At 38.1% G+C, this 12,079-nt stretch overlaps 1 protein-coding gene across 14 annotated transcripts in view; it reads right to left on the bottom strand.

Moving 5' to 3' along the window:
- Positions 1-12,079, bottom strand: part of LOC134538334 (ribosome-binding protein 1-like) — a 118,118-nt gene that overhangs the window by 52,478 nt on the left and 53,561 nt on the right. For all 14 annotated transcript variants that reach the window (XM_063379566.1, XM_063379568.1, XM_063379561.1 and 11 more), the window contains 4 exons: positions 9,486-9,634; positions 7,567-7,833; positions 5,348-5,497; positions 4,410-4,589 (listed from right to left, as the gene is read on the bottom strand). In XM_063379566.1, coding sequence (XP_063235636.1) covers positions 4,410-4,589; positions 5,348-5,497; positions 7,567-7,833; positions 9,486-9,634 — 746 coding nt within the window. The remainder of the gene's footprint in view (positions 1-4,409; positions 4,590-5,347; positions 5,498-7,566; positions 7,834-9,485; positions 9,635-12,079) is intronic.

Raw genomic sequence — 12,079 nt, 5'->3', positions numbered from 1 at the left:
TTTCTTCTTTAAAGAAGCTAACTAAAGGCTCCCATTCTTCAACAACCCGTGATAAGCTTCTGTTCAACGACAACCATCTCGTACACACATGTTTAAGAAGCTTCTTGGCTTCATTTCCATGAAAATGTTGCAAAGACTTCAATTTATCCTTCCTTTTTGAACTCTTTTCAAAGTAATAAAACACATCCATTAGAATATCATCAATTCTTATGGGCAAACATGATGCAGCTTTCTCAGCACTCAAATTAATCAAATGGCACAAGCTGCCAATAACAATGATATTCTCCTGTTTTTCATTTAGTACTGCAGACACTCCATTTTTTTTACCTAACATGACTGAAGCATTATCAGCCCCAAAAGCTACACAATGATCAATAGGTACTTTAAGGCGTTCAAACTCTGACAGAATTAGATTTCCAATATTTCTTCCAGTAGAATCACCTTCTAAAATAGGTACAGAAAGTACAGTACTCACAACCTTCTGCTGCAACTCATCCCATACAGTAACAACAATTGGGTATGTTTTAACATTTGAATCATTGCTACCATCTGTAGCAACAGAAAACGGCCGAGCTTGCAAACACTTAATTACATAATTAGTTTCTTGATGTGCCATTTCTTGAATGATTGCAGTCGTCTTCGTACGCCCGCAACCATACTTTTTGGCCACTTCCGAATCGGGAAACATTTTTTTGAATAATGGCCCGGCGTGGTCCGCAACGCTAATTGCGATATTGTGCTCTACAAGGAAACTCGTAAAGTAACATTCTGCTCTTGTCACTTCTACTTCAGAACTCTTTGCAAAGAAACTGTCAACTTTTGAACTGCTTGCGCTGGCTTTCACATTTTCGATATGTTTTTCACGATTAACGTGGTTATAAACATTGTTTCTGCCGCCATGGGAAATGTTTATATCACATCTACAAACACCGCAAAACACGAACTTCTCGCCTTTGTTAGATTTTAAGATGCACGGAAATTCTTCGGTATACTCTTTTCTGAAAATCTGAAAATACGATTTCTTGCGTTTTCCACTCATGTTAAAAATTATTCAACGCACAACGCACGTAACATCAGAACATAACAACATTCCACAACAAACTGGGAGGCAAAGACATAATGACAAAATGCAAAGATACACGTACCAAGACAAAGTGTTCAATTTATACATAGTTCAGCGCCACCTACAAGCACAATTCGATTAGCAGCCATCTTTTTTATCGTTCACTTGACGCATCTCTACCGCGTGATCTGTGGCCTTGCAAAAAACGTAAACAAAACATAAATGTTACTTTGCTCAAAAATAAATTTCAAAAAACGTAAAATTTGTGTCCTTTCCCGTAAGAACGTAAACATTGTGCCAAAACCGTAAATGTTGGCAGGTATGCACCTGGAATGTCTGCTTACGGACATACAACATTATCTAACTGTTGTTCCTGGGGCACACCGCCAGCCACACGTCAGCCAAATACGCTGGTGCCTCCGTTAACCCCACTTCTTTACCAGCCTAGCCCATCTGGAACGTTTGCTTACCGACATACTACTAGCTCGCTGTAGGAAAGGTTTCAACGGAGATTAAAAACTAACGAAAACTAGCTTCTACTGCGCGGCTTTGGTTCCCCTCCCTCCGCCCTTCTTTGCGTCAGAGAATTTCCGTCACTCCCCCTCTCTGTCGCAAAGAAGGAAGGGGGGAAACCCAAGCTGCGCAGTAGAAGCTAGTTTTCGTCAGTAGTTTTTAATCTCCATCAAAACCTTTCCTACAGCAAGCCAGTAGTACAACATTATCTAACTGTTGTTAAAAACTTTAAAAAAAATTTTTAAATATACCCTCAAAGATTTAATTTACTGATTGTGCGAATCATAGAGTGATGTGAACAAATCAACACAGAAGAAAAGCTGGAAACGCAACACCTCAAAAAATTATACCACTGGGCCGACTGAACAAGACGATTCTTTTATTATATCCAAGTTTTTTGAAGTTTTGCTTGTACCGTATAAATTTTTTTTTTGAGGTTTGTCAAACAAATTTTAAAAAAAGTGAGTTTACTTATATATGTGCATTTAATCTTATATATCAAAGCCTTAATTTTTTTTACTGTGACTAGCATAAATTATTTCATGTTGAAATTGTACACGTCTGAAAAATATAAACTGGAAAACCAAGATATAAATACTATATACACCTGGAGTTAATTCTCATGTAAAATTGATGGACTGTAAGATATCATCGATGTTCTGCATAAAAATAATACAGTCAAACCTCTATCTATCATTTTTCAGGGGACCAAAAAAAAAATTCAGTAGATGCGGTCATTCAATAGATGTGGACTTCACTCTTAGATTTTGAAAAAAATATTTCAACTTCAAAATTAGTGTCAGAAATATATTGAAATACAAATTGAAGCATTTTACTTAATTCAATTTACACTTGCAAAAAAAAACATACGCACTATAAACCTACATGGAAATTAAAGTCTTTTTCAATATCCTGAAGTCTGAAATATGTTTACTCATGTCATCAAAAGTAGAGCTGTACTGAAGAAGCCGATTTTTCCAATATCTAGTTGAATCTGCATTTCTGCCGACTTCCGATACGCTTGTTAATTTTAGGCCGATATCACTGAAAAACGAAACGGACTGCCATAACCTAAAAATCCACGAGTACAATTTTCACTTTTCGTAGTAGTACTGCATTCTTTCAGATCGCATTATTTCTTAGCAACATGTGCCAACCATACATATCCAAATTTAACATCCTCTTTTTTCTTTCAATAATGTTCTTTAATTTTAATGTCATAAATAATTACATTACCATTACGGTAAATATACATCTCTGTTGTTACGGTAACTATAGTGCAAATGTGGTAGCTATTGTGCTTCTGTAGTATTATGGTATCTACAAAGAATCTTTAGTTCTTCTTACGGTAATTATCATAAGATAACAAATGGGTTTGTACTGAAGTTATGGTACATCATCCATATTTCTTCGTAAGTTGTTGTTCATTTGTCTTTGCTTCATGTTTACGTGCTCCATTACTTGGCTGCAGATTTAAGGTGATTTTTACTACTTCTGTATACAATTGTTACTGCTTTTATGATGGTTTCTGTCTAAGAAATGGTTATTTCTGCAAAATCTTTATCGTTAAACGCTCATCTATTATAATTTATAGTGACGGGACCACATATTTTGTATGATCAATGCGGACAAAACAATAATTTGAACATCGGTACAAGCGGACTTTTTTAACCTTAGTTGTATGGCAATTTTGCCGGAACCGTAAAAAGTATACAATAAAAACGGACAATCGATACATGCGAGTTCAATAGATAGAGGTTTGACTGTACTACCTATGATACAGGAAGTCTACTTGGTTCGTAGTAATAAAAATTAATGACTTTCCTTGATATTTTCATATAAATTTATTATCAAACTTAAACCAATTAAAAGAAACCCAAACAAAGTAGTAAATACATAATATTATTTTAATTATGCCCTTTCAACAAAAAAAACTTTCTCCCGAGTCTATTTCAAAATTTTGGATAAGTTAAAACTGCGCTCTTTCATCTAAACCCGTTAACTTGTTGAATCAAGAGCATCATATTTTTGTAACACGGAGTAATGCTGTCCCTTCCAAATGTCTTGGTGAGTAAAGAATCTTAGTACTGCAGGGCATTTTCAAAACACTCTTCAGTCAATGTTATTGCAACAAACAATATTCAGCTCAGCCGTCACCAATTTCAGCTCCAACTATGAGAACTTGTTAGAGGATCAAAGACCAGACAACTGGGGTGACCAGCCACTGAGACGTTTAAGAGTGGACATTCATTTTCTTGTTTTTTCTATTGAATAATGGATTTCATTGATAACTAATATTCTAATAGATTACTTCATTTGTTGTTGGCACACAAACTTTGCCAGTTGATATTTTCTAAACATTATTTTCACGATGTAGAAAGTCTTGCTAGTGATCATTATGATAAACATTTACATGACGTTTTACCGCTATTAGATAATCTTTAGTGAATATCTGTTGAGAAAATTTGAGATGAAACATACAGCAGAGTCCCGCTAATCTTGGTTCCGCTCATCCGGACATCTGGTTAGTCCGGACGGAATTTAACCACAAAGGATTTTTTTTTTTTTAAATCCTAAAACAGCTCCTAGGTTGAAATTTTAGGTCTACGTACACAAAGGAAAAAATTGTATTCATGCAGGAGAAAAAAAAATGAATATCCATAGTTTCGCCCATATGAAACTTGTATTTAGTGTGTTTTAAGGCAAATCCTGTTTGATCCGAACTTTCGACGAACCGCACAGGGTCCGGTCCCGTCTAGTTCCGGATCAGCGGGACTCCACTGTAAAAATGCGAGAGAGCTACAGTGATCTCTCGACTAGTGGTGAGACTGACCTCTAGCTGCACTGCGAGGTGCTGCGTGGCCGCCTTCTGCATGTGCACCAGCTTGTCTCCCAGGTCGTCCAGCTCCCTCTGCCGCTGGCCGAGCTCCGCGCTCAGCGAGCTGTTCTGGCTGCCGAGCTCCTGCAGCTGCAGGTGCAGCTGTTCCACCTGGGCCTTGTAGGCTCCCTCCATCTGCGGCGTCAACGCACGGTCTCAGCACACCTCACGCCGGCACGAAACAACAAGTCACTACCAGAGACCCGAAAAATTCGCGGATTCATTTTCGTGAAACGCTACAATTCAAACAACTACACCTCAGTGCTGCTTCTGCCACTGGTTCACTGTTTATCTGCGGTAATGAGGGCCAATTAGAGACCCTCGCTCACAGAAGTGTCGAATCACAGATACTCGTTCGAGACGACTCACAAGTCAGCAGCCAGTGAACAGGTTGCATTTGTCCGAGTGTGTAAGAGCACAGTGAAGTCAATCCCGGAGGTCATTGAACCCGCGAATTTTTCCGGTCTCTAGTCATTACGCAAGCCGCAAACCGTTAGGTCACGAATAAAACATGGTGCGGCATTTATGCCATTGTGGATTCATGAGTTTCAAAACGTGCTGTTTATGGAAAGAGTGCATTTGATCATTAAAATTCTTTTTCTGGGGTTTCATTCTATAAATTTATTGCAAGCTTGTTACAAGATTGACACAAAGAAAGTGTATGACGCACCTGGTATTACTCAACATGGTGAAAACTGTTCTGACCCTGCCACCACACAAAATGACTGTTTGTATTCTTGCGCTGCAGCTCGATGTGATGTTAAGGATCGTTTATAACAAAATTGATCATAAAGAGAACTACGATAAGAAGTGCCGTTATAAGAGCCGTTCCGATATCGGCCGGTACATTCGGCTCTCGGCTGATGCCAAGATCAGGAGGAGTATGCCTGCACCTGAGCCATCTGCTCGCCCAGCCCGGCGATGTGCAGCTCCAGCTGCTGCCGCTGCCCCACCAGCTCCTGCTGGAAGGCCGCCTGGCTCTGGTCCAGCTCCTGCTGCAGCTTCCGCAGCATCGCCTGCTCCTCCGCGTGCTTCGCCTGCACCTGCGGCCGGCCGGGCGGAGACTCTCACCGCCCCTGCCTTCCCAACACTCCGTGCCGAGTACAGGGTGTCCACAAGGGGAAAAAAATATTTCCTACCAACTTAGGCGAGAAAAAAAGTACTAAATCATAATTTGTTACGGTTTCTAATAATTCAGGAAGTTATTACGACATCGTAATGCTCGAACTTAAATATCACACCACACAAACATACATTACATAGTTTTTTGAAAATAATTAGGCATAATAATAAAACATATTGGAGTTACTATAATAGTATTATATAAAATAAAAATGTACTAGATCTGTACCATACCTGCCAACTTTGGCCAGTCAAAAAGCGGGAGGTTTTTTAGTGGAGTAAACAATGCTTGTTGGCCCCAATAAATAGCGCGCGGGGGGGGGGGGGGGGGGGGGGGGGGGGGGGTTGGTGAAATTTTGTTTATTTTGACGGAAAAATCACGACACAAAGAACAAAATGCAGCATTTCACCTTTCCTCGATTGCAAAATGCACGGAAATTCGTCACTAAATCTCTTCTTGTACACAGCAAGATACTTCACTGTAGGCCATTTCTATTAAATCCCTATTGCGGAGTAGGCCTACAACTAAACGCGTACAAAATACTCATCACGCAACTGCTTCCACAAAATTATATTTTTATGAATACACCGTTGAATAAATTCGAAGACTACTATAATGCTACCTCTACACTTATTCTGTGAGCACAGACGCGAACAACGGTGATTTGTTCGGGGACGAACAAACATTTCACACATAGCCGGCTAACAAACCGAAGCGAATTTGGGCACGAATGTAAACTGTGGTATCATAAACGCATTATTAATCCAGTCCGTCTTTATTTCAAAACACCACTGAAAACACAGTTTACAATGTTGACAAAATACGCCATTTTGGAAAACAAACCTTTTTCTGGTTGTCTAACAAACACCAATGACGAACGTGTACCAAAACAGCTCCTATAATTATCGTAAATAACTACGTTTGTTTCTTAGATGTACGCTTAACCAAGAGTTTTAGCCGACAATTGTGGGCATTTAAGCTATTAAAATAACTACACGTTATGGTACGAACCGTAGTTACTATACAATTGTACGGAATAATGGTACAAACATATTAATTCTATAAATTTATTGGATTAAAAACTTAAAGAGAAACAGAACCAAAAAACGGGAGATTTTAATGACAAATTGGGAGGGCGGGAGAAAGGGTATAAAATCGGGAGTCCCCCGCCTAAAGCGGGAGGGTTGGCAGGTATGCTGTACTAAGACCACTAAAAAAGTTATAAAAGTACTAGATCTAGTACGAAACTACTAACTGTGGACACCCTGACCGAGTATCACCACCTCCTCTTTCTTGAAACTCTTTACATCCAACGATTATTTCCACAAGTTTTATTTTTTTTTATTATTCAAGATGGGTTGAATCCCAATTTTACTCAAATATAAATCTCAAATCAAAATCCCAAAGAGTACCTCGAATGTACCATTCAAATCCGAATTCAAGTTTCAAGGGTCAAAAATAAAAGAATGAAATAAGAAATTAAAAATTATTAACTATGTTGTTTAAACTTAAAAACCTTAAATGTTAGTTTTACAAAACTAAGTTTCCAGAATCAATACTAACTGTATTTTATTTATGAAATTACAAGTTAAAATTAAAATAAATTTTGGGGAATGATAAACAAGATAGGTATGAAGATAAAAAAAAAGTGACCTAGAATAAACTTCAGAGGTTATCAGTTTTGAATTTTTTTTAATCTACTTCATTTCATATAATATTTTTCTTAAAATATTTTTTCCTCGAATATTGAATCCTTTGATAGGATTTGAAAATCTAATTGGCCCATCTCTAATTTTTCTACATGTATAATCAGTTGGATCAACTTGAAATTTAATGGTTTAATAAAATGCACTGCCACGTTGTTTGACAGCAGAGCCGGGCAGGCATGGGATGCCGAGGGAGGCGGGAGGTAATGTACTGGCACTGCCACGTTGTTGGACAGCAGAGCCGGGCAGGCGCGGGACACCGAGGGAGCCGGGAGGCTGGTACCTGGGCCAGGGCCTGCTTGTCCGCGCCGTGCGACTCAGCGGCGTGCTGCAGCCGCGCCGCCAGCGCCTGCACCTCGGCCTGCCTGCCGGCCAGCGACTCCTCCAGCTGGCGGCACGCCTGCAGCAGGCGCGAGCGCTCAGAGTTGAGCTCGGCGCGCAGCTCCCTCAGCTTGCTCTGCACGGCCTGGGACGCCTCCTGCTCCTCCGCCAGCGCCTTCTCCTTGTCCGCCAGCTGCTTCTTCAGCTTCGCCACCGGGTCCTGCCGGCCCTGCCAGACACACACACCGCGCGAGTACGCAATTCAGTGAGTCACTTACAAACTGTTTTCCACACAGCCAGGTGACACTCCTAGCTACCCATAAGTACACACTTACAAGTGTTTGTTGCTAAAAGAAATAAAATGCGTTCCCCTCCCGCTCTCGTCTCTCCAGCAGCGGCACGAGCGATCCCCCGGCTTTCAACACTTCCCTGACCGCCCGATATCATGTGGCCTATACACACACAGACACACACACACGCCCATGCACGCAGACACACATCGTCAGCTTACTTCTAAAACCTCGTAAGTTCCAGATTTCCCCGGTTTCATATTCCGGTATGCATTTGGTGATTTTTTTTTTTTTCATTTTTTCATAGTGCATATGTGCTGATAAAACCTCGTAAGTCTAACTCTACTTGGTCTCTTTTCTATTCACAAATTATAAAACCTCGTATCTTTGCCAGTCCAAACCGTGCTCCAAAAGCTCATAAGTTCTCCTGTAAAATTGACTGAAATGGAGTTAGGAGGTTTTAGAAGTAAGCCGACGATATATCAGATAAAGAGAGAGAGAGAAATATATTGAGATTTATAGAGGGACATATAGAGAGATGCTTTGTATGTGTGTACCTACTTAAAAAAAATTTACAAAAAATTATACAAAAAAAAAACAGTTGGAAACAAGTTGGCATCTTTTGATTACCACTCCTTGGAAATAAAACAATGAATATTATCAGATGAAATGTATTTCCTACATTCTCATTCCAAATTTTAGTTTACAAAATACAATGTTACATAACACATTTAAAACAATTTTCATTACATTGCAAAGTTGCGTATGAAACATGTTTTCCCAATGATGTAGATCTGGCAACAAATAAACCACCAAAACAAGGACAGCAGTAATGGAGGATATTGTGCATTGAAAAGAGAGATTAAATGCCCATTAAATGTGAACTGCAATTTCAGGATGAGATGCGCTAGCCCTTGCCTGAAGAAATTCCCGAAAACCAAATAAAACTGAAATTAGGATGGCTGGACAGGCATTCGAAACCAGATACTCCTTAACAATAGTCCAAGGGAAAATATGAATTTTAAATTGTTACATTTGTAGCTTTGTTAAAAACAATAAAATACTAGGGTCAAGGTCCCAATAATTCAGTATCATTGCAATAAACAAAGCCTAGGAATTTTCATACTTAACATCAGCGTCTGTGTAATTAGAATCAGTGACAGATTTTTTTTTTTTGCAAAAAAGCTCATGTGGATTATCATATATGAATTGACAATCTGAAAAAATGCACTAACCCGTTTAGCAGCTTTTCAGCCCCCTTAAAATTTGTGTTTAACATATTTTCAATTTTAAAAATGAGTAAGAAATGATCAGCAAAGAAGTACCAAAATAAAAATTTTTTATTTTATATATATATATTTTTTGGAACAGGATGGGGTGGAGAGAATCAACCTTCTATTCCTTTTTATGGAAATTACTTGCTTCATTAAAATTAAAATAGCCCTACATGTTGGTCCCTTCACATACAACATAACTTACACATTACTGGTGCACAAACATTAATTCCCCCCCCCCCCCCCCAAATCACACACAGTTTATAATAATGATGATTGAGCAGAAAAACAGATACATCAGCAGTCTGCGAACCAACCTCAATCCATTCCGAGTCCAAAACAGCTGGTCCTTCCTGCTGCTTGTTCAAAAGAAGATCAATCAGTATCTGAATCTCCGAGCGAGATAGTTCAGCTTTGCGAACCAACGGAACAAGGAGACTCACATTCACTCCCTCCCGATCTCCACCTGCAACCAAGATGCTTAGTTAAAATTTAACACAATCTACGTAATTTTAATTTCAAACAAATTACAAAAATTATAACAAAAATATATTTTTACTTCGTGCCATATTAAACACTAAAAAACACATCCACACACATTCACATCATTAACACAAGAAAACTTAATTTACTATTAAAAATAACACTCTTTCTGAAACCTACATCATTTAAAGTTGCTCAATGTGTGCACTTCATGATATTTATTTCAGAATTTACAAGAAATAAAATTTCTTTAATGCTTTAAATGCAGAAAAATGAAATAATACACATGTTATAAAACATAAATGACTACTGATGCCATTTAAGGTAATGCATGCTATGCATGAAAAAAAAACTAGTCCTAGGAAAATGTTTAACGGGATAAGGAAAATAATTTTTTTTTAATACCTAAAATCTGGACTTCAAAAAAATAATTTGCTTTTACCAGGAATGGAATGGGAAAGAAAGCTCAAGAACTGTCCAATTTCTAAATCAAAAATTTTAATAAAAATTATCTTAATAATCTGAATAATTTTGTGGCGCCTGACTATTCCAGAAATAAATTCAGGGGGGGAATCAACAGTAGTTAAATGTATTTGCAGCATACTTAAATGTAGAAAATTTTAATAAGTGAAAGAACCAAACCAAAGATTAATAGTTTAAAATAAAAGTATTTAAAATAAAAGTATGCCAGTGTTTATTTTAAGCTGCAAGTTTTAACATGGATATATCTGCCGGATTAAAAAAAAGTCAATTATGCTTTACTGTACATAACTGTCCAATGTAAACATCTAAGAAAATTTAAGATATTCCCTCATGTCGAAAAACAATAAAATAGTTTCTGAGTAGGTATGAGTTTAAAGAGGGAGATACAAGGATAAAAATAATTGTGTTTGGGATGGCCTGTCCCAAAGGAAACTCTAGAACACTAATGTTCTAATGTAAAGATCTCTTGTTATCTGAACATCTTGGATAGGTCTTGGTGCAAAATTGATTCTACAACATTCAGCTAGATTGCTCTTTAACATTTAGTTGTTTCTGAAAAATTTGAAAGCTGGCAATAGGCAGAGTTCAAAGACGTATTTTTTGCAAATAAGACTATTACAAAAATAATTTCAGCCATAGTGGTATACTATTGAACTTAAAGCTCTTGGTCATTTACTCTTCTTGTCATTACTATAATTTCAGAGCTATTCTTATACATATATCATGATAGCTCCTTCACATTTGTTTATTGGAAGAACATTAAGTCACTAGGTAATTACCTAATGTTATTTTCAAACTGAGTAATTATCAATTGCGTGACTTTTTACCACAATTAGATTATATCTTTTGAAGATGTTTGAAATTTGAGAGGAAACATAAAATGCAGACAAGCTATCATGATAGTATGTAATGACAAGGAAAGAAAAGTGAACTGTAGGTCACATAACACGAGACATATAACAGTCTAGAAAGACGAGCGGGTGTGTGTGTGTGGCAACTGTCACACTATACCAGGATCACATGACAGATCACAATAACATCGCGCAGTACTGAATTACAGCTACTCTCGGCTGCATGTTCCCACGCAGAGTTTGCACGAACACTGTGCTTCAATAATGACCACAGCCTTCGTTGAACACACAGCCAAGCATTGCAACAAATGCATTTCAAAGTTCACGAAGTAAACGGTTTAAAATAAACAAGGTGTACATTTTGTTGACCAAGGCATTCAAACACACACTTTGTGGAAATAAGAAAGAAATAAGCCATGGTCAGCATTAGTTAAAGTCTGTAATATTCTGGCTACGACCCGTAAAAATTAAAGCCATTTTCAGGCTGGATAATAAAGGATTGAAAAGCAGTTAGGTTAATGAAAACCAATCCGAGATACCTGATAGTACATATTTATAAAATGCTACATATGTAAATAAAAACATTTATTTTTAGTCAATTCCAAGTTTCAGGGTTGTTGGCGACTTGCGTACTTTATGAATGACCTTGATTTTGTTGCGTTGTTGCATTCCTTGCGTAGTTTACAAACCCGGCCTTCATGTGGGAAGTGTCACAAGTACGAACTAACACCTAGGCATGACTCAAATGCAAGAGCAACAAGTCGGTGACCAAATGGCCCCAGAGGCCTGCTGTAACAGGGTTCCCCACACACTTACTTCAGCCGATTTCCCTCAGCTTTTCCTGTCCACCCTGTTCTACCTAACATTATTCCCTGTCTCCTCGGCCTATATAAATATCACGTGGTTCGTACCCCAACTGTGCCAACTAAAATTAAGAAGTTTTTAAGGGTCCCGTCTACTTTGGCACACATGTATGCAGATCTATAGAAAAAACTAAGCTATTTCAAAGCTACTCAAGATATCACAGTGGGGTCTGTTTACGCAAAGCATTTAAGAATTTTCTGATGGCCGGTAAGTAGTTTTGTTTCCGGATT

The sequence above is a fragment of the Bacillus rossius genome, chromosome 13, assembly GCF_032445375.1.
Source record: "Bacillus rossius redtenbacheri isolate Brsri chromosome 13, Brsri_v3, whole genome shotgun sequence".
Lineage (NCBI taxonomy): Eukaryota > Metazoa > Arthropoda > Insecta > Phasmatodea > Bacillidae > Bacillus > Bacillus rossius.
Note: the sequence above shows the minus strand (reverse complement) of the source record. Positions and strands in the feature narration are given on the sequence as shown.